The 25233-nt window shown below is 41.8% G+C and overlaps 1 protein-coding gene across 2 annotated transcripts in view; it reads left to right on the top strand.

Annotated features, from left to right (window-relative positions):
• Positions 1-6933: 6933 nt before the first annotated feature.
• Positions 6934-25233, top strand: part of GMEB2 (glucocorticoid modulatory element binding protein 2) — a 30369-nt gene continuing 12069 nt past the window's right edge. The window contains exons 1-4 of one of the 2 annotated variants that reach the window (XM_080924727.1): positions 6934-7047; positions 18893-19065; positions 22764-22861; positions 23580-23707. In XM_080924727.1, coding sequence (XP_080780853.1) covers positions 18935-19065; positions 22764-22861; positions 23580-23707 — 357 coding nt within the window. In that variant the 5' untranslated portion in view covers positions 6934-7047; positions 18893-18934. Of the gene's footprint in view, positions 7048-8382; positions 8481-18892; positions 19066-22763; positions 22862-23579; positions 23708-25233 lie in introns of those variants that run through there. The other variant, XM_080924728.1, reaches the window with a different exon arrangement.

Here is a 25233-nt window from a genome sequence, read left to right as displayed (position 1 = left end):
GAGTTCTACATCTTCATTTGAAGGCTGCTAGCAGAAAACTCAATTCCAGGCAGCTAGGGTGAGGGTCTTAAGCCCATACCCACAGCAACATGTCTACTCCAACAAGGCCACACCTCCTAATAGTGCCACTCCCAGGGCCACGCATATACAAACTATCACAGGGCACATAAGTCACACAAGCACACACAGATACATACAAATAAAAGGTAAGTAAATGCATTAAAATTAATAATACTGAGTTACAGACTGCCCATATATAGTAAGCATAAAACATTTGTATAAGTGTTGGTTAGATGGCTCAGCAGTTAAGAACACTGGCTGCTCTTCCAGAGGTCCTGAGTTCAATTCCCAGCAACCACATGGCTTACAACCATCTGTAATGAGATCTGATGCTCTCTTCTGGTGTGTCTGAAGACAGCAACAGTGAGCTCATACACATAAAATAAATAAATGTCTAAAAAATATGTAAATTTGTTTCTGAGTTTGAGTGCACATGCATACACATAGTTGTTAAAGGACAACTACTTTTAAAAAAGATTTTATTTCATGTATATGCGTACACTGTCACTGTCTTCGGACACACCAGAAGAGGGCATCAGATCCCATTACAGATAGTTGTGAGTCACCATGTGGTTGCTGAGATTTGAACTCAGGACCTCTGGAAGAGCAGCCGGTGCTCTTAACCACTGAGCCATCTCTCCAGCTCCAACCGTTTTGCTTTTGAGTCAGAATCTTTTGTTGTTTGCCATTACACTGCGCACTCCAAGCTAGCTGACATGCTAAGTTCTAAGGACTCCCAGTCTGTACTAAGCCATCTTCATGCACTTCTGTGTCCTTTTTATGTGGGTTCCATGAGTTTGAACTCACATCATCAGGTATGTATTGTAAAGCAAGTGTTTTTATCTACTAAACCACCTCTCCAGTCCCTTTTGCTTCTCACCCTTAAAATCTATTACATTTATTTATTGTGTGGGTACAAGAGTGTAACATGCCATGCATAGGGAGGTCAGAGGACAACTTTCAGGAGTTAAGTTTTCCTCTTCCACCATGTAGGTCCTGGGGATCAAACTCAGATTCTCAGGCTTAGCAGCAGAGGCCTTTGTCCACTGACCTATCTCACCAGCCCTTTTCCCCCTTTCATCTTTGAGAGTCTCCTACTATGGAGCCCAAGCTGGTCTAACTCATGATCCTCTTGCCTTAGATTCTCAAGTGCTGAGATTATGCCCACCACTTACTTACTTAAATGGCCCCTCTTTCATATTGCAGACAGAGCCTACCATCTTATTACCCATTGTCATCCCTGTAGTAATGGGCTTTGCTCTCAATTCCTTGAGGGAACTTGCAGCTAGTGAACAGAACCTTAGTGAGGGCTGAGATGGCTCAGCTTGCTAAGCCTGATGACCTGAGTCTGACCCTGGACCACATGATTGCCCACACATGCTCCACTGCATGCACCCGTGCTTACATGCATAGATATGTATAACGATAAAATCTGAAGTATGCATCATAGTTTATTATTTTTAAACTCCTATCATTGTCAAAATAAATTTTTGTTTCATTTTGTTTTTTGAGACAGGGTTTCACTATGTAGCTCTGGATGTCCTGGAACTCAGTATGTAGACCAGGTTGGCCTTGACCTCACAGAGAACTCACTACCTCCTCAGTGCTGAAATTAAAGGTAAACATGACCACACCTGGCCAATCATTTTAATAGCTGCAAAATTATCTACTTTGTGGATATAATAAAACTTTAGGGAGACACTCAAACTTTTGAGATAAGTTCTTAGCTTTTGGTTTCAGCAGGGTCCTATACAATCTTAAATTTTTATAAGATGATTGGACTTACAGTTTAGTGATGGAGTGTTCTTAGTGTGCTTGGAGTCCTGGGTATGGAGTTCTCTTTGCCCCTCACGAGTAGCACTTACAGACCATATTCCATTAGATATTGAGAACTGTTTTTTAAAAAATACGTATATATCACACACCCCCCACACACATGTGAGGTGGTGGGAGCATGTTGTGCCATGGCATGTGTGGAGGTCAGAGGACAGCTTACTGCAGTTAGCTCTCCTCTTCCATCATACAAGATCTGAGGATCAGAGTAAGGCAAGCATCTTTACCAGCTGAGCCATTTTGGCAGGTCATGACAGTTAGTACCCACTACCAACTCGATTAGATTGAGAGATATCTAGGCTATCAATAAAACATATCTCCGGGGTGTCTAAAAGGGTACATTTCCAGAGACAAATCATGATGACTTTGACTTACTTAATGGTTTAATCTATAGGTTTCTAAACTGTGGGTAGTGAACCTATGTGTTACAGTAACAGAACATTGTGTGTGTGTGTGTGTGTGTGTGTGTGTTTGTTGTCACAAATTCTTTGGCAACAATCTAGATTCTTTCTGGCAATATTCTCTTCTATTACATCCTGAGAATTTACTTGTAGTTTTCATCCTGAACATACAACGCAAACATGTTGCATCTGTGTGCTATCAAGACACCCAAAACAGCAATGATCCCTGCCTGAAACATTTTGGCTAGATTTGAGACATTGTATTCTAATGTTTTTACTGCATATACAATGGTTTAATTATGGAAAATAGATTTTTAGTTTTTTTTTCTACTCTTTAGTATGTATCAGAATTTCACATTTTTCTGCTTCTTAGTATGTATAGATTTGTATATCTTTGGATTTTATTGTTGGGATGTTTGACTTTTTAAACTGTTGTCTGAGTTCCAGCGACCTCATTAAATTGAGCATGTTTTTTAGTCTCTCTGAGTGTTATCCTTGTCTAGAGCAGTATTTTCAGCTCAACTTCCCAGAGAGGTATATGGATTCATTTCTGGGTCACAGCATGGTCTTCTGGGGTGCATGCTTCCCAGTGTGTACCTGCAACACACACTGAATGTTGGCTGTGCTGGAACATAATAATCTATTTAACTAGGACTAGCAGAAGAGGATCTGGGTTTGAAATGGGGTTTTCTGTTTTCATCCCATATTTCTTATATTCTCCAAGGATTTCTTTGAATAACACCCAAACCTTCACTTTCTTTTTATAAACCACAATCGTTCCTACCTCTGTGCCTGTAGGGATAAGCTCTGTGTACTGTGTAAAAAAAAAAAAAAAAAAAAAAAAGAGCAGAAGGGCCTATAGCAAGGCAGGAGGGAATAGGTGGGACACACAGCAGAGAGAAAAGCATTCTGAGAAAATAACTCTTAGCTTTTCCTCCTCGTCATTTTGTTCCCTGTAATAATGACTCTGAGACTTCTTATTTATTTATAAATGCCTAGGCCATGAGCTTTGGCTTGTTCTCCAACTAGCTCATAACTCAATTGTTCCCTTTATTGTAACCTGAGTTCAGCTACATGGCTGGTTTCCTCTTCATTCTAGGGAGAAAGCTCCCATGTCTGATTATTTCCCAGAATTCCTCTCTCTCCCTGCCAGAATTCCTGCCTCCTATTTCCTACCTCAGCTTACTGGCCATACAATTTTTTATTGACAGGTGATGTTTCCATACAGTCCATTACTATACTGGCTGGTTTTGTATGTCAACGTGGCAGAAGTTAGAGTCATCAGAGAAGGAGCCTCACTTGAGAAAATGCCTCTATGAGATCCAGCTGTGAGACATTTTCACAATTAGTGATCAATGTGGGAATGCCCAACCCATGGTGGGTAGTGCCATCCCCAGCTGGTGGTTCTGGGTTCCACAACAAAGCAGGCTCAGCAAGCCAGGGGAAGCAAGCCAGTAAGCAGCACCTGTCCATGGCTTCTGCATCGGCTCCTGCTTTCATGTTTTAGCCTTGCCTCAATTCTTGTACTGATTTCCTCCAGTGATGAACTATGACCTGGAAGTGTAAATTGAATAAACCCTTTCCTTCCCAGTTTGCTTTTTGGTCAGGTGTTTTATCGTGGCAATAAAAACCCAAACTAAGACAATGAGAAAAGTCAGGGTAGAAGGTCAAGATAAGAACTGAAGGAGAGGCCATGGTGGAACACTGCTTACTGTCTATCCTCGTATGGCTTGCTCAGCCGGCTTTTGTAGACAAGTAAGAACAACCAGTACAGGGATAGCATCTCTCCCTCCTCCTCCACACTATGGGATTGGACCGCCTCAATCATCAATCAGGAAAATCTTATAGAGAGGTACTTTCTCAATTGAGAGTTTCTCTTTTCAAATGACTCTAGCTGTGTTAAGTTGACAAAAACCAATCAACCAGGCCACTGACTTTAAAATGGTGGTTTCTTGCATCATCAATAAACTTGGGCTGGGCTTCACTTCTGGCCTGAGGAGTAAGAGAACTCATGCTATCCATTTGCTTGAGACAGGGTCTTCTTATGCAACTCAAACTGCCATTTAGCCCTCAATCTTTCTTCCTCTGCTTTCTAAGTGCTGGTTTGTGACATACCTGACCTAAAATTTGTACTTAAAAAATTTTATTTATTTATGTATATTAGCACACTGTTGCTATCTTCACACACCAGATCCCATTACAGATGGTCGTGAGCCACCATGTGGTTGCTGGGGATTGAACTCAGGACCTCTGGAAGAGAGCGCTCTCAGTCATCTCTCCAACCCAAAAACTTGTACTTTTAAAGCACAAAATTTGCGGTAATCTTTCTTACAATCGTAATAGAATGTATTTTAGGGGAGGTATCTTGAAATCATGCAAAACTTGTTTTACCTCAAACCTTCATCCATTAATTTTCAGAACTATTCAGTGGATTTTGTCTGCCACAAGAAATGGTGTTTTTTAAAATTTCCTATTATATTCATTAATCAGAACTCCAGAGTAGAGAGGAACTATCCTGCCTCCCCCTTATTAAGTATTTGAGCCTACACAGCTTCCTGTTCTGTAGGCATAAAGCAGCACTGTTTTCATGAGTTGGTGCTCACATGGCCCATGCTCCGACAGGTGGGGAGTTTTTTGAGCTACTCTTACACCCTGTGAAGGTCTATCTGTTTTGGGAGTACTTTCTTGATTGCTGGGGGATTTGTTTAACACCGGCTTAGATTACTGAGGCTGTTGCAACAAAAATAACCATCTAGTAGGTGGCTTATAAATAATCCAAATTTACCACTCACAGTTCTGCAGGCTGGAGTCCAAGCAAGATTAAGGCAGGTTCAGTACACAGAAAGGAGTGCTTCCTACCTTAGACATGGCACCATAACCATCACCACCTCAAACCCCTACTTTCTGCTACTATCTTCTTAGGGAGTGAGGATTCAACATGAAAATTGGGGAGGGGAAGGATGGGCATATAGCAATACCAGCTGATAACACCCTCCATTCCATTCATAGACAGGCTCTGCACAAATGAGGGTTGCCCACAGTAGGACTAATCTCAGGCATTGGCAATCAGAATCTTTAACTCTGAACAGGTTGGAGAAGTTGATTTTTTACATCTGCTAGACTCATGCTAAGAGAGCTCAAGTGTATCTCCAACTATAGTGGGGGCCTTTTACATTCTTCAGCTTCCCTGAACAAATAAATGCTCAGACTGGTCACCACCTCTTCCCCAGCCATACCATTTGACCTCATTAGCATTTATTTCTACAATGACAAACTTGCAGTCTTATCTCCTAATAACCAAAACAAACAATGCTGACAAAGACCTCCTCATTTCAGAATGAAAATGCAATTCTCTTAATTACAGTGTCAATTACGTGAAAATGTTGCTTGTTAGTTTCCATCCTATCAACCCACCCTGTTAACAGTGAGCTCTGTTGCTCCCACCCAAGCAGATGTTGTCCATTTCTACTCTAAGATGGGCAGAGCAGGGAGAGACCCTCAAGCCCTTGATTGAATTCTAATGCCAACATTCTGAGAGCTGGCCTGGTACTTAGAATTGGCTGTCTTGGCTTCTAGAAAGCAAGGGGTGGTGGGGAAGGTAAGAGTTTTACTGCCAAGGCCACAATGTCTAACAAGTTATCCAGGCCCCACCAGGGCCATGATAAACAAGTCTCATTTCAACAAGACCTGATGTTATTTTTGAACCACACAAGAACTACTTGTCTTTTCCTCTCAACTGTAAGAAATGTAATGTATATCGGCTGATGTTCTGGACCTTTCCCTACAAGTTAGAAAAATAAAAGAAGCAATTCTTCGGGCACCCAAGACCCTCTATGATACTTTTATGGCTCCAAGATACTTAATACACTTAACTTTTAACTTTCATTTAAAACTTTAAGGGCTTGAGAGATGGCTCAGCAGTTAAGAGCACTGTCTGCTCTTCCAGAGGTCCTGAGTTCAATTCCCAGCAACCACATGGTGGCTCACAATCATCAGTAATGGAATCTGATGCCCTCTTCTGGTGTGTCTGAAGACAGCTACAGTGTACTCATATACATAAAATAAATAAATCTTTTTTAAAAATTAAACAATGGGCTGGGCATGGTGACACCCACCTTTAGTCTTAGAACTCAGAAGGCAGGTAGAGCTCTTTGAGTTCCACATCAGCCTAATCTACAAAGCGAGTCTGTTATAGTTAAAGTTTAATTCGTGTTGGACGACCTGCTGCAGTGTCAGTGGGTCAACCGCATGAAAATACCTCTCGGCACTAGGTGGGTTGAGAAAGCAAATTCAATTTTAAAAAAATAAACACGATTCTGTTCGAAATGGTTAAGAACGTCCGCACTGAGTTCTAGGACAGCGTCTGTCGTAGCAGTGCTGGGTTGCAGGGCACACACCTGGGATGCTCGGTTCCCTAGTGGAGCCCAAACCTGGGCTTGAACCACAGAAGAACATCTAACCATTTGGGCAGACAGGCAAGGCCACATGCGCAGGCGCACAAGAGGCCTAGGGGGGTATTATCTCACCACGCTGTTCGCTTCCGCGCTGAGCGCCAAATAAGTCTCCAGACCCGCCCGGACCCTGCGTGCGCGGCCTCGGTGTTGCGTCACTAGGAAGCGCGCGCCCGAGCCGCCGCCGCCGCCGCCGCCGCCGCCGAATCCCCAACAAGGAGCGAAGGCTGCGGCCGCCACCACCGCCACCCGCCGCCGCACCCGTCACAGCCGGGCGCCGGAGCAGGCCCGTGTGGGCCCAGGTAAGCGGCATCGGCGCGCCCGCGCACCCCCGCGGCGAGGCTTCTCGCGCCGCTCACGCGCCGCCGTCCAGTCAGGGGTCCCTGCGGAGCGTCAGGACGTTACGGCGGGGGGAGGGGAGGCCGGGGGAGGGGCGGCGGGCGCGCGAGGGCGGCGGCGGCGTCAGGCGCGGCGGCGTCAGGCTGGCGGGCGGGCGCGGGCGCCTGGCGGGAGGGCTCGCGAAGGCGGCTCGCTTCCGGCCTCCATCTTGGCTTCGCCGGAGGCAGGGTCCGATCGTCAGGGAAAGCCAAGGCGGAAGGGGCTGGAGGAGTGGGGAGCGGTTAGACGGGAGTGGTGTTGTTTGGGACCCATCGGTGGGCACCAAATGGATCGGGTTTCTGAGGGAGGGTGGAAAGGTTGGGTGGGAATTCGTGCCGGCGTAGACCCTTTGGTGGGACCTGTATTGATGGACCTCTGGCATAGAACTGAATCTAGAGACCCATGTGTAGGGGCCAGGATCATAAGGATAGGGAATCATCATCAGTGGAACCATGTCAGTGTGGACCTGTCGGTGGGAACGGCGTTGATGGGTGCCCATTTGTAAAACTGTGTGGTTGGTGGGAATTATATTGAATTGAATGGATAATTTTATTGCTGGGAACCGAATCGTGTGGTCCAATTTTAGTCACGATTAGTTACATTTTTAGATATTTAGTTGGTAACTTCACTGCAGAGCCAAATTTCTCTTTCTTGCAAACATTTCAAACCCAACAGTTCCAATTATCATTCTTAATGAGTTAAAAATTAAATTGATGACATGACTGCCTGTTTAGTTTGTTTCTTCATAGGAAGTATGTAAAACTTTCTGGGAAGACATCTTGGAGTACACATACATACATGCCATTTGGACATATGCAAAAACCAAACGACAGTGTGTGTGTGTGTGTTGCAAAAGCCAAACGTGTTGTGTGTGTGTGTGTGTGTGTGTGTGTGAGAGAGAGAGAGAGAGAGAGAAAGAGAGAAAGAGAGAGAGAGAGATTTAGAGCACTGAGAAAAACAAACCTACGCCGCAGACTAGCCAGGACACAAACTCATGGATTGGGCCTGCCATATGGTACGGTTTACTGTATCCTACATTTCTTCCCTCTCCCTGCTTCCGTAGACAGTTTTAATATCTAAGACTAGGGCCATAATCCCAGCATGTGGGAGGAAGATGCAGATGGGTTTCTGAGTTGAAAGTTAACCTGGTCTACAGAGTGAGTTCTAAGACATACAGGGCTGTAAAGAAAAAGACAAAAGAAAAAAATAAGACTAGCCTGGAACTAACCCAGGACTTTTCTTTTTCTTTTTTGAGACAGGATCTCTCTGTGTTCTGGCTAGCCTGGAACTCAGTATGTAGACCAGACTGGCATCAAAACTTACAGAGATCTGCCTGCCTCTCTGTCTGGAATTAAAGGTATGCACCACTGCCCAGCTCCAGGATGGTGTTGACATAGCCATATCTTGCCTCAGTCTTTCAAGTGCTGACATTATAATATATATGATATATTTATATCATTATTTGTTTTGAGACAGGATTATGCTACTGTGTACACTTGGCTGACTTGAAACTTGTAGCAATCCTTCTGCTTCAGCCTCCTGAGGTTATAGGTGTATTTCATCATGTCTAGGTCAATGCAATTTTTGTTTTATTAAGACAGAGTTTCTCTGTATAGTCCTGGCTGTCCTGGAACTCACTCTGTAGACCAGGTTGCCCTTGAATTCATAGACCTGTCTACCTCTGCCTCCTGAGTGCTGGGATTAAAGGTATACACCACCTGGCTCAAAGTGAAATTTAAAATGTTTGTTCAGGCTTATTTAATGGTCTTTGAAGCCTAACTCTCAAACACACATTAGTGAAAAACTTTCAGAAATAGGATGCCTGCCAGTGTACATGAATTTCTTGTAGCTTTTCTGCCTGAGAAACAATTGAAGATTGTCTCTACAGACCTCAATTGATCTATTCTGTGGATGGGGATTTCTGGAAACTTGTAGCTGAAAATGTTTACAATGGAGACTCCTACCTTGATTTAATGGATTTTTTCATAAGATTTATATATTTTATTGTATGTAAGTACACTGTAGCTGTTTTTAGACACATCAGAAGAGGGCATTGGATCTCATTACAGATGGTTGTGAGCCACCATTTGGTTCTGAACTCAGGACCTCTGGAAGAGCAGTCAGTACTCTTAACCACTGAGCCATCTCTTCAGCCCAACTTAATGGATCTTAAACTATCTGTTGGATAGTTTCCAGATTTATGTTTGAGTAATAGTAAAAAAGGCTCGTTGTATTCAAGAATATTTTGAATATTTTTCTTAGCGTTGGGGTTGAAACTTACGGCCTCATAAATTTATATGCAGACTTGACAAGTACTCTGCCACTGAATTTTGAAAATACTTTCTGTTTTAGTACTTCTTTTTAATTCCTTTGTTTTTTGTTTTCCTCCTCTGTTGCTGGTTTTCTATACCTTTTAAATCCAGAAAGAGAAGTAATGCCTTATTTGTGGTTCTAATAGTTGTATCTCATGCTTAAGTAAATGGCTCAGTGAGTAAGCATGCTTGGTTTGCAGGTGTGAGAACATAAATTCACATCCTCAGAACTCGAATAAAAGCTGGACATATAGCAGCAATGCCTGTAATCCTAGCCCAATTAAAGGGAAATAGGCTAGAGATAGGAGAATCCTGAAAAGCTCAAAGGCTATGTAGCCTAGCATATAAAGCTGTGAACAACAAAGATACTGTTTTGCTACAAAGTGGAAGGTGAGAGCCAACACCTCTGACCTGTGCACAAGCGGGAGGCATACAGCTCTTGCATTGGTGTTCCCTATTCTCCCCAAACAGCAAAAGATACGTTCTAGGTATATACAGTGTGTTCTCTGTAGTAAAATCAGTGTGTTTCTTTGCGGATTTTGCTCTAGATGATTTTCCTTCTTACTTTAACTCAAACAAATCCTCTGTAAGACTCATTTTTACCAGCTTGTGATTATTTTGGAAAATGACCTCTAGTTTCTTCTTCTTCTATTTTTTTTTTTTTTTTGTGAAGGCTTCCATGCAACCATCCTTGCTTTTGATTAGCTTACATTTCCTGGTTTCTTGGGTCTTTGGGTTAGGGATATTACAGGGACTGCATGTTGTTGAGGATTAGTAGCCCACAAGTCAACCTTTACTTCCCTTTGGCCCATGGGAATCTTATAGAGACCCAAGTTCTACCCAGAACCAAGATTATTGATTGGCATGTTTACAGGTGGTAATTTAGTTAACTGGGGGGAATCCAAAGGTTTTGCATTATTCTTTCTAACATCTGAGAATAATCTACAAGGTGAAATCAATGAAGGGGATGCTCAGGAGCAGGACTCTCCAGTTTTCCATTGTACAGTGAACCCCACAGTCCAGCCTAGCCCTTATTTGAGCTATGGGCTGCCCAATGACTTTGTAGACCTCTCCACCAGGGAAGAATCACAAGCTCATAGATCTTAAGCTGAAAAGAAATCAGCAAGAGGACGACTGAAAATAAATCAAGAGGGAAACAGCTACTCAACGGCCTCGTATAGAACTCAAACTAGGTGCAGATGGGTGGGCAAGATGCAAAATCATCAGCTTTTATATTCATATATATTTACCTGGAAAAAGATGGAGGACCTTTTGTTAGGAAAAGGATGAAGAGAGTGGGGGGAGGGCATGTGGCCCATGGAGGTGCAGTTAGGCCTGGAGGCGAGGGGGATACCTCTGGGGGGGTCCATGTTGGGAATCCTTTCCCCTAAGGGACCAGCCATGCGATGCTATAGTATAGAGTTTATTCAAGTCATGGAGGAGTTAAGAGGGTAGTAGAGGCAGAGAAGAGAGGAATAGAGGAGTAGAGACTGGCCATGAGCACGTGGAGAGCGGGGGGGGGGGGGCAGGGAAGGGAAAGAGGAGGGGTAAGGACAGGAGAGCAAGAGAGAGGAGGGGGCAAGCAGCCCCTTTTATAGTGTCAGGTCACTGGAGCAGAGCATACATAATAAATAGATCTTAAACATTAAAAAAACAAAGAAGTTCCTAAGCCTCAATTACTGAGGTTGGAGCCAGGTGTGGTGGTGATACACATCAGTAATTCCAGCCTTCAAAAGGCTGAGACAGGAAGATCACAAGTTTAAGACTACTTTGGGTAACATAACAAGATCCCCCTCCACACCTTTCCCCCCTTCTCTCTTTAAAACAAAGTGCTGGGGATATAAGAGTTGGATATATGATTTAACAAAGAATTTGAGCTTTCTAAGCAGATGCGTTGTTACTGGCTGTTTGGTTAGTTGGTTCTGCCACCAAAGGCTTAATCTTAGAGGGTTGGAGAGTGGTTGTGAAAATGGAATCTGTTTGAGAACTACTACATTCTTGCTGCTTGGTGAGTGCTAGTCAGTAACACTTATGAGAAACGACAACTTATGAGCCAGGCAGGATAGCTCACACACATTTAATTTCTATACTGGAGAGCAAGAGGCAGGTAGATCTTTGAGAGTTCAAGGCCACCTTCTTCTACATAGTAAGTTCCATCCAGGTTAGCAGAGGCTAAATAGTGAGGTGTTGTCTTAAAAAGAAGAAAGAAATTTCTGAGGTTAGGAATCATTGGGTAAGGGCTCTTACTGCTAAGCCTGACAACATGAGTTTGATTCCCTAGGACTCTCAAAGTGGAAAGAGAAAATTATTTCCACCAAGTTATTCTCTGACTTCAATGTTTTATGACACAATATGTACACATATAAATAATCTTGTTTTTTTTTTTCTTTTTTTAAGTTCTGAGCCTAGTGTGATGGTGCACACCTTTAATTCTAGCACTGAGAGTCAGAGGCAGGTGGATCTCTGAGCAGTCTGGTCTACAGAGTGAATCCAGAATAGCCAGGGCTACAGAGAGAAACCACATCTCCAAACAAACAAGTTAAAAAGTAAATCTTTGAGAACTTTATACAATGTATTTTGATCACTATTTATCCCAAATCCTCCCAGAATCATCCCTATTTTTCTATCACCCCAGCTTACTGTCCTCCCCCCTTTAAAAAAAAAAGATTTATTTATTTATTTATTATATAAGTACACTGTCACTGTCTTCAGACACACCAGAAGAGGACATCAGATCTCATTATAGACGGTTGTGAACTACTATGTGGTTGCTGGGATTTGAACTCAGGACCTCTGGAAGAACAATCAGTGCTCTTAACTGCTGAGTCATATCTCCAGCCCTGTCCCCCCTGTTTAAAAAATTAATAGCCCATTGACTCCAGTTTATGCCACCCATATACTTCTGGATGTAGGCTATCCACTAGAATGTCGTCTACCTACCAGGAAACCTTTCTATTTTTATTATTATTGTGTATCAAGTGTAGTATGTTAATGCATGCCATGATGCACATGTTTAAGTCAAAGGACTTCTTTTGGGAATTGGTTCACTCCTTCCACTGTGAGAGCTGAGAACCAAACTCAAGTGATGGGGATTGTGTAGTAAATGTTTTTATCCATTGAACAGTTTTGCAGGTTACACATATAAAAAACTTTTATTACCTGGGCAGTGGTAGTGTGTGCCTTTAATTCCAACAGGTAGAGAGACAGAAACAAGTAGATTTCTGTGAGTTCCAGGACAGCCAGGGCTACATAGTGAGACACTGTCTAAAACCCACCCCCCCACACTCCATGATAAAAGCTCCAAAATTTTTACTATGACAAAATACATGTATCCATCTATCTGCCATTTCCAGAACTTTTTCAAAATCCCCTATTAAACCCTTTACCATTAAACAGTAAGTCTCTACTTCCCCTTCCTGTCCTCAGTGAACTCTGTCTTTGTTTTATATTCTGTCCACAAATTTGACTCTTCCTGTCATTCGCACATGGTTTCTTTAATGTCGAGTAAGAGTACATTTAACTATAAGAAATAACAGACCCGTTTTCAGAGTAATAGGACTATTTAAGTCTTCCAGGGAGAAAGAAGCTATAAGAATCTCAGCTCTTTCATGGTTGTTATCAAATTATTTTTCTAAACATTTTTTGTGTGTGCACATGATTGTATATATGTGCACCCCATACATGTAGGTGCCTGAGGAAGCCAGAAGAGGGTGTCAGATTTACCTAGAGCTAGAGTACAGGCAGTTGTGAGCCACCTGATATGGGTGCTAGAAACTGAACTTAAGTCTTCTGCAAGAACAGCAAATACTCTTAATGGCTGAACTATCCTTCAACTCTCATTGACAATTTCTTGTTATTTCCTTTTTGTAGGTAGTGGAAGCACATCATTAAGGCTTTAGTAAACATGTTCCTCCACCTGTTGTTGAGTTCTCTTTCTCCCCTTCCCTCCCTCCCTCTTTGTCCTTCCTCTCTTCCTTAGCATTTTACTGCTGTGAATAGCAACTTTTTTTTTAAAGATTTACTTTTATTATATATAAGTACACTGTAGCTGTCTCCAGACACTCCAGAAGAGGGCATCAGATCTCATTACAGATGGCTGTGAGCCACCACGTGGCTGCTTGGAATTGAACTCAGGACCTCTGGAAGAGGAGTCAGTGCTCTTAACCACCGAGCCATTTCTCCAGCCCCCAAGGCAACTCTTATAAGGACAACATTTAATTGGGGCTGGCTTACAAGTTCAGAGTTTCCGTCTATTATCAGTGCAGGAACATGGCAGCATCAATGCAGACATGGTTCAGGAGGAGCAAAGAGTTCTACATCTTTATCTAAAAGGTGCTAGCAGAATACTGACTTCCAGGCAGCTAGGATGAGGGTCTTAAATCTCACCCCCACAGTGACGCACCTATTTCAACAAGGCCACATCTCCAAATAGTGCTACATCCTAAGCCACACATATACAAACTATGACACTACTTCTCTTTCTTTTTCTCCCCTCACATTTCCTTCTGACACAATCTCCTGCATCGTAGGCTGGCCTAGAACTTGCTTTGTAGGATTCAACAATCATGAACTTCGGTTTTTTTCTTCCTCTTGCCTCTGCTTCTTTTGTGCTGGATTATGGATGTGCACCACCACACCCCAGTTCTCTGATGTACTAGACACAGAGCCCAGGACTATGTACAATTAGGAAAATTTCCAGCAAAGTTTCATTCCTAGCTCATGCTGAATATTTTTATATGTTTATTTTCCATTCTTATAAAAATATAAAAAATATTTTCCTATTTTCATAAAAACATGTTTAATCTAGTTTTTTACTCACTCTTGAAGTTAGGTAGATTGTTTTATTATTGTTCTTTATATATTCTTATTTTCTATTCATCTCTCTCACTTTTTAAAAATTAGTAGCTTAATTTTTAGGGCAGTGTAGGCTTATGGCAAATTTGAGAGGAAGGCACAGATTCCCCTTGGTGGTTAATATCAACCTGACAAGATATAGAATCACTTAGGAAACCGAGGGAAGCTTAGGTTGAGGTGGGAAGACCCACTGTAACTGTGGGTGGCACCATTTTATGGGTTGGGGTCCTAGACAAAAAAAAAAAGGAGAAAGGGAGCAGAGCACCACCATTTTTCTTACTTCCTGACTGGAATGCAGCTGCCTCATGCTTCTGTGGCCATGGCTTCCAACTATGACAGACTGTATCCTTAAATTATCAGTCAGTTTAGTTGTTTTTATTCTCATACAATGAGAAGTTTGTCACAGTAACAATTCCTATATGTTCTTACTCTTTCCCCAGATTCTCTTACTGGGAAACTACACAGAATCTATGCTGCAGTTGATAGTAAGCCTATACTGACATGTCACTCAGAGCCCACAGTTTGTAGTAGGGCTCAATGACACATGGTTATATGACCTGCCTTTGTAGTATAGTGAAGAGTAACTTTGATACCCAAGATAGCCTCTGTTTCACTGTCCGTCCATGTCCCCCCCCTCCCGCCTAGCAACTACTGTTTTCATAGTGTAGCTTTTCCCTAATGTCAGAGAGGAAAATCCTACAAGATGTGGCTTCTTTCACTGAGTAATTTGTGCTTTTTGCTTGTTTCATGCCGTTTAGCTTTAACCCTTTGAGAGCTTATCTTTTTAAAATTTTGAATAATGTTCCACTGTCTGGAATAGAAAGGATTTCTATACACCTGTATTTTTCACTGCCTACATAAAAGAATGTACTGCCATTGACAAAGAATGGCACAAAGGTTACTATGTAGAACATTCCTTTCCTGCCCTTTCATAGTAGTTTCCCACCCTTAGGTAGTGTTCTCTATATATTTGCATACCAGACAATGTTACACAATTTTTGTTTTCCGCTATAATACAACTGTAATTTGGTTTTGTTTTCCCTAACACCAGGTCTCTTTCTGTTACCCAGGCTTTTCTCACGTTCCTGAACTCAAGCAATTCTCCTTTAGCTTGGACTGCAGGTCTGCCAACCTAGTTAGAGCCAGCTTAGTATGCATTTTTTTCTTATTTTGTGCTGTCTCATGAATCTGGTCTTGAACTTTTTATCTTTCTGCTTCTCTACCTCTTAAGTGCCATGATTACAGGCATGTCCTACCATGCCTGATTTATGAAGTGTTGGGAACCAAGTCCAGGATCTTGTATGTGTTAGCAAGTACTTTACTAACTAAGCCTATCTCTGCCCCTTGTTTTATACATGTATTTACTTATTTATTTAGCACATGTGTGCATATACTTCAACACTTATGTTAAAGTCAGACGACAACTTGAGGAAATGGGTACTTTCCTTCCACCATATGGGTCCTAGATACCCAACTCAGATCACCAGGGTTGGTGTGAGGTGCCTCTACTGCTGAACACCTGGCCCTGTTGTACATACTTGGGTAGGTAACCTGTCCACTCATCAACTCATCTGTCCTTCCTTCCTTTCTTCCTTTTTCCTATTTTTATTTTTGAGACAGGATCTTACTTTGTGGCTGGCCTAGTTCTAGGCTGGCCTAGAACTCATTGTAATCCCCTTATTTTAGTCTTGAGAATCTTGGGATTACAGACGTAAACCATCAAGTCTGGCTTGTCAGTTACTTTCTTTAGCACACTAAAAATATTCTTTGTAGTGTCTATTGGCACTGCCTATAATCCCAGCAATTCTGAAGGTGAAGATAGAAAAATTGCAAGTTCAAAGCCAGCCTGGCCAACTTAGTAAGACCTTGTCTCAAAAAGTAAAAACAAGGAGCTGGAGAGACAGCTCAGGCTTAAAAGCACTTGCTTCTCTTCTAGAGACCCAGGTTTGACTTCTAGCAACCACATTGTAGCTTATGACCATTTGTAACCCTAGTTCCTGGGACTCTGATGCTGTCTTCTGGCCTCTTTGAGGCACCCATGTGATGCATATATATAGTAAAAATAAATAAATATATCTTTCTAAAAAGTAGAAAGAGGGCATGCAGAAGGCCCTGTGTTTGTTCCCTAGGACCAAAAAGGAAATAAATTGTTCTTTACCTTGGAGCCCTTATAGCTTTTTTTTTCCCAGCTTGATTCTGACTAGACTATGCCCATGAAGGTTTGCCAACCTTCTAGGAATACATGTTTGTCTTTCTCTGAATTTAGGCAACATCTCGCAATTTTTAAAATATATTTATTTAATGTACATGAATAACACTGTAGCTCAGATGCACCAGAAGAGGACATTGGATCCCATTACAGATGGTCGCGAGCCACCATGTGGTTGCTGGGAATTGAACTCAGGACCTCTGGAAAAGTAGTCACTGCTCTTAATCTCTGAGCCATCTCTCCAGCCCTTTTTAAGGCAGAATTCTGATCTGTCACTCAGCTGGCTTTGAATTTGTGGTAAACCTCTTACCTTTTCCTCATGAGTACTGAGGTTAGAAGTATGTAAATGTTCACAACCACACCTGGCTATGTTCAGCAAGTGTATCTTAAAGTATTTTTTTTTTCAGCACAATGCATTTTTTTCTCTGCTCTAGGACTCCAGTGACAGACACATCAGAATATGGTCTTGGCACACTTTCTTGAAGCTCAGTTGAGCCTGCTTTCCAGCCTGTTCCCTGATGTTCAGACTGGATAATTCCTGAGGCTTTGCATTATGGCCCTAGCTTCTTCTGTTGTCTCCAGGCAATCATGGATCTCATCCAGTGTTGTTTTATTTTGTTTTTATTTTTTATTGATCTTTTATTTTACACACACACACACACACACACACACACACACGCATACGCACACACACACTTTTTGGGTGGGGCTGAGATTGGACCCCGTCCTAGAGCATACTAAGAAAGCATTCTACATTCAAGTATCTACAGTTCTGCTTATGTTTTATTCTCAGAATCTTTACTTGTGATAACTTCGTTTTGTGTCCAGACCTCTGTGCAGGTATATTTGGCTCACTCTGGAGGGTGGTGTAGTTAGTTGTCTACATGTCTGTTGACTATAATAGTCATCTTGGAGTAAGTGTCTCTTAATTATTTTACCTTGAGAATAATTTGTTTTTCCTGGTTCTTTGTATGTCAACTTGTTTGTTTGTTTGAATATTTTGAGACAGGGTTTCTGTTTGTAGTCCTGGCTGTCCTTGAACTCATTCCAAGCTCCATAGAAGTCTGCCTGTCTCTGCCTACTGAGTGCTAGGATTAAAGGCATTGCCCACTGTGCTCAGCTATCAAGCAGTTTTAAATTACATCTGTATACTTTTAATGTTACTGTATGAAGTTGTTGGTGTTTTAGTCTCACAGCGTGCAGACATCTTTTCTAAAGTAGGGGCTGGACCTAGTTGGTCAGGCCAAATGGTTTATTGTAAACATTTTAAAATTGTATTAATTTATTTACTTAGAGTGAGTGCTCATGGACATGTGCATGCACATTATGTAGTGCATGTGTGGTTGTCAGAAGATAACTTGTATCAGTTCTCTTCTAAGGTAGCTCTCAGAGATCAAATTTAGGTTGTCAGTGTTGTTAGTAAAAAAGAGCTTTTACTCCCTGACCCATCTGGCAGGCCCTGATTGAGACAGAATCTCACTCTGTAATACTTGCTGTCCTCAATCTTGGGATTCTCTTTGCTTAGCATCCTGAAGACTTGTATTAATTGTGTGCCACCACACCTGGTTAAGGAGTATTTTGCCTTTATTATGCTGTGGACAGCTCCATTTTTAGAGCCTCTGTACCAGCCCTGTGAATACTGTCCATGGGCTAGACTGAAGCGTAACTGTGGTTGTCTTACATTTTTGTTTGTTTGTTTGTAGTTTTGTTTGTTGCTGTGATAAAATACGCTGACAAAAGCAATTTAAGTGAGAAAGGATTTATTTCAGGTCACAGCTCAAGGTGCAATCAGTCCAGCATGGCAAGGAGGTCGAGGGAGTAGAAGCTTAAAGTGGCTGGTCACAAGGAAAAAACAACAAATGCACATGTGTTTCTTAGCTTCCCTGGTGATTCATTATAGATTCTAACCATCTTATCGGTCTGCCCTGTATGTCAGTACTCAAAGTCACTGTTTTTGCCATGTAAGTTTAGGTCCACATAGACAACACCTCAGATCCTGTGTAGCTGTGTGTGTATAGTCCTGTCTCTATGTTCTTTCTGCCTCTACCATGTCCCACTCTGACTTCAGGGCTTCACTTTTTTTCTTCTGGCTGTGCATACTCCAGCATTTCATGACTTAGTCCATCCTGGGCCTGGCATAGAGCATGGTGTATCTCCAGGCTCTTGAGGCTTAGTCCTCTAGCGAGGAAGACATCCATTCTGAATTTGGTGCATATGATGGTGATCTACTACCACCATCATAAAAAAATATTTTTTTCAGTGGTGGAGATGTAACCCAGGGCCTGGCACATAGGAGACAGTACTCTGCCATTAAGCTGTACCTCAGCCCTTGATGATTCTGTTGTACAAGTGTAGAAATGACCCTGTAACGTGTGTCCTGTTTGTTTGCTCTAGGACTTCAGACTCTGGAGAAGTGACACTGCTGACTTCTGAGCCATGGCAACCCCAGATGTGAGCGTCCACATGGAGGAGGTAGTGGTTGTGACAACTCCAGACACTGCAGTTGATGGCAGTGGTGTAGAGGAAGTGAAGACAGTGCTTGTAACAACGAATCTAGCTCCTCATGGGTAAGAAGAATTCAGCCTTGGTCCTCTAGGTTATAGTGGCACAGCTTGGTATGCCAGGTGTAGGGGTGAGATTCAAGAGTTTCTCACATATAAGATCCTAAGATTGAACCCGGCATATTTTAGGTACAAAGGTAGCACCAAGTACATCAGGCAACAGGATCAACAGAGATTCTAGGGCGATGGCTCATCACTGCAATATGGCTCTAAATCTCTTGGTGATACCTTTTTTGATAAATGGAACAATGGGAGCTAAATATTTTCTTTATCACCTCTTGTTCTAGATGTCCTTATTGAGAATTAGTTGGCTAAAAAGTCACATTTAACCAAATTATTTGGGATGGGGTTGGGGAGCGGTTTAAGGTTTCTGTGTAGTCCTGGCCAGCCTAGAACTTATTCTGTAGACCAGGCTGGCCTTGAATTCAGGGATTCACCTCTCTGTCTCCTTGGTGCTGGGATAAAGAACATGTGCCGCTGCTAGCTCACCTGGCTCACACTTATCAAATTTAATCTTTCCTTTGTCACTTATAGACAGAATTGTGAGGAGGGAGCAGAACAGTTCCTGTCCCTGACAAGGGGCAGCATGAGGGCAGAGCTGGAGGCTGTGGGACTTACTGTTTTTTCTCCTAAGAGACTTGGTCCCTGGGCTTTTGTCTTTACTGCATCTTGTGCATGATATTGTCATACTGAACTTGACTTTTCCTGGAGCCCAGGTAAGCTTTTGACTCACTAACATGTGGACAGTGAATTTTTAAGAGGAAGCATGACTATTAATTATTGCTGCCTGCCCTGTTGGCCTGTGTTTTGAGGAGACTGTCTTCTCCATATGTATGTATTGCTGCCAGCTGTAGACTAAGGACCCAGCCTCTGCTTGGGAGTTCTGACACTGCCTTCCTCCTCAGGCAGGAAGCTGGTGTGCTGGGCTGGTTTTGGGTGGCTGTGAGATGAATCCATGTGTGAACCTCCTGCTTTGTTGACATAGTTTAAGATCCTATTGGTAAAGTAGGACACACACACACACACGCACACGCACACACGTACACACACACACACACACACACACACACACACGTGCCCACAAGTGGCATTTTTCACTGAGTCTTGTTTTCTTTTCTCTTCTTTCCTTCCTTCTTATTTCTTTATTATTATTATTATTATTATTTATTTATGTATTTATTTGTGTTTGAGACAGGTTTTCTATAGCTTTAGCTGTCCTGGAAAACTCTGTGTAAATCACATTGGTCTCAAACTCACAGAGATCTGATTGCCCTGGCCCACCAAGTATTTGGGTTAGATGTTTCCCTATGTATATGTTTTGGGCATACTGTATTTTCTGACACTTCCCACTAACCTTTGCATAACTTTGTCCAAAAGTCATAACCAGCCTTTCTCCTCAGATTTGGGGTAACCTGTGGTAAATATAGAAGTGACATTGGATTAGAAAAGGCCATGTGGCTTCTGCTTTTTTCCCTAGGGTCACTGTTACAGTTCAACTGCCTTACAATCTCTTCACAGCTTTCTGGTGGCTCTGGTCTTGGACTTTGGTAGATTGCCCTCCAACTGTTCTTGTGTTCTCTCTTTAAAAAGTTGTTTATAGGGCTGGGTGATGGGGGTGCAGACTTTTAATCCCAGCACAGGAAGCAACTTTGCCCTGTCATGTCTACTCGCCACAATATTCTGCCTCACCATGACTGGAAAACGATGAAGCCCACTACCAAGTGGATCTCTGAGGTAGAGGCCAGCCTGGTCTTTAGAGTGAGTTCCAGGACAGCCAGGGTTACACAGAGAAATCCTGTCTCAAAAAGAAAAGATAACAACAAAACTTATGGAGTTTTCCCCCATACTAAAAGGGGTTTTTGTTGTTTTGTTTTTAGCTTATTGTGTGTGTGTGTGTCATGGTATTTGTGTGGAAGTTGGAAAACAACTTGGAGTAGTTGGTTCTTCTTTCCACTTTTACATAGGTTCCAGGGATTGAACTCAGGTCATCAAGCTTTCTCACCAACCCAAGACCTTATCTCTCTTTTATTTATTTATTTATTTATTTATTTATTTATTTATTTATTTATTTATTTATGGAGTGTAATGATATATATCTTTAATCTCAGCATTTGGAGGACAGAGAAAGATAGATCTCTGTGAGTTCAAGGCCAGGCAAAGCTTCATAGTAAGAGCCTATCTCAAAACAAAACAAAGAGATAGAGTTTTACATTTTTATTGTATATGTATTATATGTGTCTTTTCCTGCATGTATTCTAGTGTACCATGTGTATGCAGTGCTCATCAAGGTCAGAAGAGGGCACTGGAATCCCTGGAACTGAAGTAATAGGTAGTTGTGATTGGGATTGAACCAAGGTCCTCCGTAAAAGTAGCAAGTATTCTTAACCTTCGAACCATCTCTCTAGTTCCTAATTTTATTTATTAATTTCTTTTTTAATTTTAGAGGACATTTGAGGTGGGGTCTTGATATGTAGCAACAGATAGTCTAGAATGAGCCAAGTAGGCTAGGCTTCTCTGGAACTTAGAGTAATCCCCCTACACACACACACACACACACAGTGTACATACGGAGCTCAGAAGACTAGGTTCTGAGGATTCATCTAAGGTTGTCGGTTTTGGCAACAAGTGCTTTTACCTGCTGAGCTATCTCACCGGCCCTGGCTTCTATTTTTGATAGTTTATTTTGAAATAGGATCTTGTAGCCCAGGCTAGCCTCAAATCTACTGTATTTTTGAGGATGACCTTCAACTTCTGGTTACTTCGACTTCTAGGATTGCAGGATGTACTACTGTGCCCAGTTTTATGTGTTACTGGGAAATCAGTCCAGGTCTTTGTGCATGGTGGGTAGGTGCTCTGAGTTGGGAGGCATCCTTGGGTGTTTTGAAATTTTAATCTAAGGGTATCCTTATTGTGGTTTTGGATTTGTATGTTAAGAGAAACTGTTACCATCTTATAACTACTAATAATAATTTTCTCCTTTAAATAATTTTCGGTACTCTATAGTTTCACCATTTGTCTTTGCTTTCGTTTTGTTCACAGTTTATTTTGGTATAAGATAAGGGTTGGTCAAGATGAATTTTTTTCTCTTTTTAAAAATTTTGTGTTTTCTGAGCATATGGCTCAGTAGAGTTTGATTTCTAAAGCTATGTAAATTTTATATTTTTAGCAACCTTGGTAATAGTATGAAATTACTATATTGGTAATAGAAAACTTTACTAAGGAAAGAAGAAGGGTTTTGAATTCCCACATTGGCTTTGTTTGTCCATGCCATTCTGGGCACTGGAGGCAAGGAAAATGGAACGATAATGCAAACTACCTCTTCTCCTGAGGGTGGCATGGGCACTTTCTGTTCATCCTCCTCTGACTGTATAGCCACCACAAGTTCTGAATGAAGTTAGAAAAGTATAATGGGGGCTGCAGAGATGGCTCAGCAGTTAAGAGCACTGACTGCTCTTCCAGAGGTCCTGAATTCAATTCCCAGCAACCACATGGTGACTCACAACCATCTGTAATGAGATCCAGTGCCCCCTTCTGGTGTGTCCGAAGACAGCTACAGTGTACTCACATACATGAATAAATAAATAATTTTTTAAAAAAGTATAATTGGTTTGTCAATAATGACAGTCATTCTTCCACACTGTAGATGTGCTAAAGGCTACAAAATGTACACTTCGTGATTCTGATGTTCTTTTTCTGTCTAACAGGGGTGATTTGACAGAAGATAACATGGAAACAGAAAATGCAGCAGCTGCAGCTGCTGCTGCCTTTACAGCCTCCTCACAGCTCAAGGAAGCCGTGTTAGGTAGGGAACCCTGTTGGCTGGGAAGCTATATTAGGTGGGAAGGATGCTTTCTGCCTACTCTGTTGGTTGCAGAGACGGGACAGTTGGCAATTGAGATAGCAGCCAAGGCTAACTAGGCCCTTGTTTGGGCTGTTCCCCAACATATAAGAGACTAGGTCCTGGGTCATCTTAAGAGGGAGGGTCACATTGTATCTGAAATAAGAGCTTCTTCTACCAGCCACTGGTGGAAAAAAGAAAGAAGGGTCACCCCAAATCTTGTAGCTTTTTTCTCTTTTGAATTTGTTGTCTTGCTGCTAACTCCTCCCTCTTTCCTCTGACGACCAGTGAGCGATTGGAGGTGTTCTTTTAATATCTGTGAGACCTGTGTCATTCAGATTAAAGAGTTGGAATACCTAGACTTGTTTCCCTAATAGTGTTTCAACTATAGCTTGATTTTTATTTTCTAAAATGGTTCTTCAGTTGGACATTGTTTAATGAGTTAATTGTTTTATAAGTGGTTAATAGTTACTGATAACTAGTTTAGTCTGTTTTGTGGATTCATTTGAAATTCTCCTTGGGATTGATGGGAACACCTACTTCTGGGCTCTGTTTCAGGCCTTCTTGGATCTCAGTTTGGTTCCAGGTTGGTGGTTGCTTTCCACATTTGTAGGAAATGCTTTGGAAAGTTTGTAACTGATTTTCTGTTTCTACTTTTTCTTGTCCATGTGTCTGTGAGAAGTGAAGATGGCTGAAGAGGGGGAGAACTTAGAGGCTGAAATTGTGTACCCCATCACTTGCGGAGACAGCAGAGCTAACCTCATTTGGAGGAAGTTTGTGTGCCCTGGAATCAATGTGAAATGTGTTCAGGTGAGGGTCAGGTGAGGCGCACACCTTTACCTGCACTTCCTCCTGCTTTGGGGTTGGGGTTGGCATCTGCCTACACTGGATACTCTTCTGGAGGCTGAATCTCTTGGGCCTGGGGAGACAGAGGCACAGCAGATAATCTCTGGGACTGATGAGTGTAATGAGGAAAAGCAAGAGTAATGTTGACTGAAGTGAAGCAACAGACACAGGTTAGTAAGAATTACCTAATTTGAAGGAGGATATGTTTATGACAGGGTAGTTCTTGTCATTTTTCTTATTTATATTAAGTATAATTATTTCTGTTAAGTATTTGGTAGAAGCTATGGCCTCTGGGTTGTAAGTAGCTTTGTTTGACAGACAGGTATGCTCTGAAGAGATTCCTTTAGTAGCTAGGGGATGTTGAGTGGGAAAGATATTCTCTTTCTGGCAACATGGCAGATTAGTACCTAAATTCATTTTATATTGAAGGAGTTGTGACCAACAAGTTGAGAACATCTAATCTAAAGTTTTTGAACCTTCAACTGATCATCCTTAGCCAGTCCAATCTCTGACACACACACACACACACACACACACACACACACACACACATATACACACTTGTCTAGCAACCAAAAGACCCAAGATTCAATTTCCAGTACTACCTAAAAAAACAAATAAAAACATATTTTGTGATAGGTAGATGGCTCAGTTAGTAAAGGGTTTGTTATTGAGGGTCTGAGTTAAAATCCCCAGCACCCTCAGCAGGTTTGCTAGGAGATTGTGTCCTTTAGTAGTATTAGAAGCTTCAGTTATAAAGTCTTGCCTACATGAATCCAACTTTAGCTGAAAAAGGATGTCATTATTGAACATGCTAAACTGGATGGAGAAGATCCATAAAGCCTCAGTCCTACACAAAGAATTGTAGGCTGCTGAGGAAAACTGGAACTCGGAGAGGTGACTTTCCCTAGAGAAGATCACACCAATTGCTTGTTCAGTACCAAATAGTCATCCCTGAAAAATATATACAGGTGATATTATATGGACTGAACAGGTTATATTTAGGTATATATGTATATACATATATACATGCAATAACAATTCGTGGGAAAAGAGTATAAATTTGAAGAAGAACAGGGAAGGGTATATAAAAGGGAATGGAGAAATGTTGTAATTAAGTTACATTAAAAAAATCCTAGTACCATATTTTTTTAAAAAAGCATCATGGTGCAGTACTGTCATTCCAACACTAGAGAGACAGAGACAGAAAAATCTATGGAGCTTGTGGCTAACTAGTCTTTCAAATTAGTGAGATCCAAGTTTGATGAATGTCTTCCTTTTTATTGCTGTGAAGAGACACCATACCCAGTGCAACTTATAAAAGAAAGAGTTTATTGGGGCTCATGGTTCCAGAAGGTTAGAGTGTATGGTCATCATCATGGTGGGGAACATGGCAGCAGGTAGGAAGGCATGGTACTAGAGCAGCAAGTGAGAGCTTCCATCTTAAGTCACAGGCACGCGGGGTGGGGGGGGAGGATGGAGTGGTGTAA

This window comes from Micromys minutus, assembly GCF_963924665.1.
Source record: "Micromys minutus genome assembly, chromosome: 11".
Lineage (NCBI taxonomy): Eukaryota > Metazoa > Chordata > Mammalia > Rodentia > Muridae > Micromys > Micromys minutus.
This window is presented reverse-complemented; position numbering and strand designations above follow the sequence as displayed.